This window comes from Terrapene carolina, unplaced genomic scaffold (genome assembly GCF_002925995.2).
Source record: "Terrapene carolina triunguis isolate 2854851 unplaced genomic scaffold, T_m_triunguis-2.0 Scaffold95, whole genome shotgun sequence".
NCBI classification, from domain to species: Eukaryota; Metazoa; Chordata; order Testudines; family Emydidae; genus Terrapene; species Terrapene triunguis.
Window position 1 is genome coordinate 568,726 of NW_020664446.1, and position 6,002 is coordinate 574,727.

General features: G+C 68.3%; 1 protein-coding gene across 1 annotated transcript in view; it reads right to left on the reverse strand.

Annotated features, from left to right (window-relative positions):
* Window positions 1-3,709: 3,709 nt before the first annotated feature.
* The window catches only part of NKX2-3 (NK2 homeobox 3), a 2,817-nt gene continuing 524 nt past the window's right edge, over window positions 3,710-6,002 (reverse strand). The window contains exon 2 of the mRNA XM_024213026.2: window positions 3,710-4,329. Within this exon, the coding sequence (XP_024068794.1) occupies window positions 3,710-4,329 (620 nt within the window). The remainder of the gene's footprint in view (window positions 4,330-6,002) is intronic.

Below are 6,002 nucleotides of genomic sequence, written 5' to 3' on the forward strand. Positions count from 1 at the left end.
GGTCTTCACTAACCACAACTATTTTGTCTCATTAACAAAGTGTGCCTCCTTGCTATAGACCCGCCTTGCCGGGTGGCTAGGGAATATGGCGAGCACCTCCGGGGCTAGTGGTGGTAATGTGAGATGCTGTCTCCCAGGGGCGTCTGGAGTCTATTCCCAGCTCTGCTACTGAGCTGCCGTGTGGCCACGGGCAAGTCACTTCCCCTCTCTGGGCCTGTTTTCCCTCCTACGCTTTGTCTGTTTAGACTGAAAGCTCTTTAGGGCAGATACTGTCACTTCCAATGTGGCACCAGGGGTCCCAGGCTTGGTTGACACCTCTAGGTGCTAGTCGGGAGAGAAATGATTGATTTCTCTCCACATACCTGGAGGCTAGGGGATGGTGCATGGAGCTGGGTGCCAGAAGACCATGAATGTACCTGTGTCTATTACTGTGCAGGAAAACTTGGTAGGCTGGCCGGTCTCTAAGCCACACGGCTCTAACCTCTACGTGATTAGCACAGAAGCCCAGGTACTATGTTCTAAACCCCAGGATTGGTACCGAGCAGCAGCTGTGGATCTAAGGCGCCAGGATTCAAATCTCCCTCCAGGATGGATTTTTTTTTTACTGGTTTTCTTTAAAAACAAAAGACAAATCAAACCTGGCTTAATTCACACAGGGAGCAAATGTCCCTTAAAACTGGTTGATCGCTAAAATCGGCCCGTGCCAGTTCGGTGTGGCGCAGCCAGATCCAGGCGGTCCCCGTTTGAGTCACTTGTCAGAGTTTGATGTCTTGTTCCACAGCCCCCCAGCCTCTAGTTACCCATCGGCTCCTGCCTCTGAGCCCCTGCGCGACACAGACCGGGATCGCTAGTGACCGGCTCCGGGGGCCAGGGGAGGCAGCGGGAGGGACGGTGCCCAGCAGGCAGGGCTGGGCTGTACCCGGCCTGTGGCTGAGGCGGGATACCAGGGCGAGGGGCACGTTGCAGACCCGTGCGGGGCAGCCGGCCCGCTCCTGTGCGGCTGACCGGACCTGACCTGGCAGCTGCTGACCGCGCAGCTCAGAACCGGCCGGCCCCCCGTCCCCCCGTCCCCACCCGCTGACTGCTGAGCCGCCCCCGCAGTGCAGGCGCCAGGGGCTCCCTCCTCTACGCCCGCCCGGCGCCCCTCATCCTGCCTCGGGCGCAACAGTTCCAGCGAGACGGGCCCTTCCCTGAGCCCCCGGCCCTCTCCCGGCTTCTCTGTGGGTGGCCCCGGCCCGGGGTCGCTTCCAGCCAGCGGCTGCTCGGCACCTCTGGCCCGGGCAGAGCCGCGCCGGGGCCCAGCCCGCGCTCCGACAGCCGCGGGAAGGAGAAGCTGCCCGGGATGGCTCCTGGCGCGGAGACCCTCCGGCTCCGCCTCAGAGGGCGCGCAACAAGAAATCCACCTGAGCCCCTTCTTATCTGCGGTGACCCTCCCCCACCCCGCTATCTCCCCTCCCCCCAGTCCCACCCCCCCGCCCGCCAGCGCCACCGCCCCGTCCCTCACCTCGACCCATCCCCCACCGCCCCCATCCCCCGACCCCCGTAGTCCCTCGACGTCACATTCCCCCACAGCCAGCCCCCGACACCACCCCCAGAACTACACCCGCCCCCCGACATCCAGCCCCCCGCTCCTACCCACCCTGCCTAACCCCCAAAACCGACACTCCGCCAGCCCATTTCCGCAGCCCGCCCAGTCCCGACCACCTGCCCCCACCCCTGACCCTTTCTCCGCTGCTCACACTCACCCCCCCACACACACACTGATTCCCCTGGCGGGAATCCCAGCACCCCCGAACTTCCCCGTCACCCCAAAACCGCCCCAGCCCTCCGCATCCCCCCGGCCCCACCCCGTACTCGGAGCAGGACCCTCTATGCCCGGGCCCCTCGCACCCTCTCCCCATCTCGGGGCCAGGCCGTGCTCAGAGCCCGGGTACTGCACCCAGGTCCGCGGGACGCTCCGGCGGGGCTTTGCGGGGGCAGGTACAAGCCCCCCAGTTCCCAGGGACTCCTAGAGGAGCAGGACCGTGCCCCCCACCCCCTCGCGCGCTCCCTGGGGCAGGGTCCCGGGCTCTCTCCCCGCCGCAGATTTTAGCCTTTTACATTCAGGGAGCGGCCCCAAAGCCTCGGAACCGACCCGGAACTGGGGCTGCTTCCCCCCCGTCCCATCCCCTGCGCCCGTGCTCCCGGTCCCCACAACGCCTCGCGGCCGCGGGCAGGCCCTGGGGCCCCTCCCCCTGCTGCACCAGCGAAATTGCTAAACTTGTAGCAATAATGACCCGGCATTGAGGCGGCCCGGCCCGGCCGCCCCTAATCAGCGCGCCCCGCGGACCCCCCTCCTCTCCCCCTGCGCTCACAGAAAGGGGAACAAAACCCTGCACGTTTCTCATCCTGCGCGCATAAAGCGCCGGGCCCGGGCCCCAGCGGGGGGCAGAGCCGCCCGTCAATCTCGGCGCCTGGGCCCCTTTGTCCCTCGCCTCCCTGCCACACCTTTTGTTCCCGAATCCAATAAGCGCCTATTCTCGTCACCTTCCCCGGCGGCTCCTTTCAGCGCCGGCCCGGCGGCCACAATGGCCCGGCTCTGCGCCGCGGCTCCCCATTCAGCGCCTTGGCACGCTCACAATCCGCCGCGCGGGCCAGGCCGCCCGGCCCCTGCGGGACAAGGGGATTACAGCGCCGGCAGGAGGGGGACGGAGGCTCCCCGAGCCCAGGGTCTCCCCGGCCCTGCGTCCCCCTGCATCAGCCCGGGGATCGGCTTCCCCCAACTGGCCGCCACTAGAGCCATTGCCCCGAGCAGCCCGGCCGCGGGCTCCGGGGCTGGGGCTGGCGGGGGCCGGTTTTGTACAAGGGACTCGCCCCTCCGCACCCGCGGTGAAGCCGCCGGGGCAAGGCAGGGCCCGGCGCTCCCCAGCTCGCCCAGTGCTAACCGAGTCCTGGGCGCGGGGCAGCGCCGAGCCAGGGGCGACCCTCGTGGAGAGCTGGCTGAGGCCGATGGCAAATCTCCCCTTGACAAACGGGGCCGGGGCGTCACCCGTAACGTACAACATCCCATGGGCTGGGGCGAACGGAGCCCCCAGCCCCGGCTCTGGCCGCACCCCCAGCCCCGTCCGCTCTCGGCCGGGAACAATGAGGCGCTGGGGTTATTGCACCTGGTTTATTAACCCCCTCGCTCCTGCGCGGGCTGGCACGTACAGCGGATACAGAGTAGATACAGGGCCCGGCTCCCCGCGCGGCTGCCTCCCCCAGGCCCTGACACTTTGGCTTTATACAAGCGAAGCTGCTTGGACGATGCGGGGCTTCCAGCTCCATGCCCAGCCCTGCAGCGAGCCACCCAGAGCCGGGGGACGCGCTCGCCTCCCCGACCGCCGCGGGGGACCAGACAGGCTTTGGGCCGAGCCCGCTTCTGCCCTGCGGCCCCAACAGCTGCTGCGCCGGTCCCCCTCCCCCGGCCGGGGCACGGAGGAGCCGGGACAGGGGGCTCCGCCGAGCGCAGCGGCCGGCAGTTGCCCAGCCTGAGAGGCCGCTGGGCGCATCGCGCCGGCCGGTGCTTGCAGATCCCGCCCTGGGCGAAGCGGCGCTGAGGGCTGCGCGGGGCTCCAGTCTGCCTCTAGCGAGCAGCCTTCGGGCACCAGCCGGGGGCGGCGCGGTTCCCTGTCCTTCCCCGGGGCCTGCAGGCTCCTTCCTGGCCCAGAGTGTCCGCCGCCCCGCGCGGCTACCAGGCCCGGATTCCCTGCAGAGCGCCCTGGCTGCAGGAGGGCCCCGCGGCGCCCTGGTGCAGGGGCTGGGCCGCGCCGCCGAACCCGCCCAGGCCGCCCATGTTCACGAAGGGCCCCGCGGCCGCGCCCGGGCTGCAGCCGGGCTGGCCGCCCGCGGGGTAGCTGCAGCCGTAGCTGGCGTTGTAGGCGGCCGAGTTGCCGTAGCCGTAGGGCGGGAAGCCGCTGTAGGAGTAGGGCGCGTTGTAGGGCGAGCCGTAGCCCGGCGAGCCCCCGAGGCAGGGCTTCCCGTCCCGCACCAGCACCGGCACGGCCACCCGGCGCGGCGGCGGCGGCGCGGGGCCCAGCTCCAGCGACTTGTCCTGCCGCTGCCGCTTGCACTTGTAGCGCCGGTTCTGGAACCAGATCTTCACCTGCGTGGAGGTGAGCTTGAGGCTGCTGGCCAGGTGCTCGCGCTCCGGCGCTGACAGGTAGCGCTGCTGCTTGAAGCGCCGCTCCAGCTCGAAGACCTGCGCCTGCGAGAAGAGAACGCGCGGCTTCCTACGGCTCCGCGGCTTCGGCCTCTCCGCCTCCTCCGGCCTCTCCGCGGCGCCCGGCGGCTGCTTCAGGGCGCAGCGCTCTGCACGGGGGAGAGGCAGGGTTAGGGCCTGGCCGGGGGAGCGGGGCCTCGCCCACGGGGCAGCCCCAGCCCGACTTCACGCCACGAGCCTGGTCCCGCCGCTGGGCACCTGGCCCAGCGAGCGCCCCGGACCCAGCCCCCGGCCCGGGGAGGGGCAGCTGTCCCCGAGGACTGGGCTGTGGTCTGCCCGTGTGAGGGGAGTTGTGCGTGGGGGGGTTGTGCGGGATGTCCTGGGGGTGTGATCGTCTGGTGTGTGCTTACACGCGTGCACTGGGGTGTGTATTTCAGTGCCTGCCTGTGTGATCGCGGTGTTGCTGTATGCACAGGGTGGCTGTGTGTGTGTGAGAGAGAGATCACGGTGTTGCTGTACACCCCGTGGTTGTGTGTATGTGATCAGGTGTTGCTGTAGGCCCTGCATAGGTGTGTGTGTGATCACAGTGTTGCTATACACTCCAGTGGCTCTGTGTGTGTGTGTGTGTGTGTGTGATATCAGGCGTTGCTGTAGGCCCTGGGTGGCTGTGTGTGTGTGATCAGGCGTTGCTGTAGGCCCTGCGTAGCTGTGTGTGTGATATCAGGTGTTGTTGTACTCTCCAGTGGTTGTGTGTGAGATCAGGTGTTGCTGTAGGCCCTGGGTGGCTGTGTGTGTGATGCACCCCCAAGCTGTGTGTGTGTGTGTGTGAGACCAGGGCGGTGCAGTATTTCAGGGCGCTGTGCTCCGTGTGCTGCAGGGGCTGTGTCACTTTTCATGCCTCTGCAGGATCCCAGCTTGTGCGCGCAGGGGCAGTGGAAAAATGTGTAGAGTGGGGGGCTGAGAGCCATTGAACCAGACTGTAAACGGTATAGGGTGAAACCACTTCCAGCCAGGGGTGCGGCAGCCCCCCACCCCCTAGTTCCAGCCCCGTGTGTGTAGGGAACAGCGGGGGTTACAGCTTGGACCGGGTTACAGGGCCCGGCTCTGCCCAGGGCTTCCGGCCCCTCACGGCTGGCCGGGAAGCAGCTCCTGGCGGGTCCGAGCCCCTTGGGCAGCGGGGCAGTTTGGGGGAGTCTCTGCGCTCCGGGCTGAGCGTGGCCGCCCCAACTCATCCCCCACTTGCCCGGCTCAGGCCGGGGGCAAAGAGCAAGACGCCCCCGCCTAGGCTGACATCCCCGCACGCCTCTGTTCTTCCCCAGGGCCCTCCCGCTTCTCTCACGCACCCTGGAGCAGCGGGAGCCGCCAGATCCATTCGCCTGTCTCCTTCCCCTTCCTCGCCCGAGGCCTGGGCCCGCCGCGGGGCTGGGACCTTCCTGCGTTTCCACCGGGCCCTGTTCTGCCTCTCCGAGCAGCCTCTCGGAGCAGGAGCGGGCCCGGTCTGCGAGTTCCCGGCCCCGAGAACGGGGCGGCGGGTCGGATTCGGGCGCCACTTCAGCGAGCGGCGAGTGACAGTCCCGGGGCCGCCTCTGCCCGCGGGGGGCGGCCGGGGCCGGGGCTCGCCCCGCGAGTTATTGTTCCTGTCACATTGACCCCTGCCCCACGGACCTGCCTTCTGCGAGCAGGGGGGAGAAACTCGGGAAAAGACCCGCGCGGGGCGGACTCCGACTTCGCTCCTGCTGGGGGCGGCAGTGGTGGAGGAGCACTATGGGGCGGATGGGGGCAGCGGTGGAAGAGCGCTATGGGGCGGATGGGGACCGGGGGC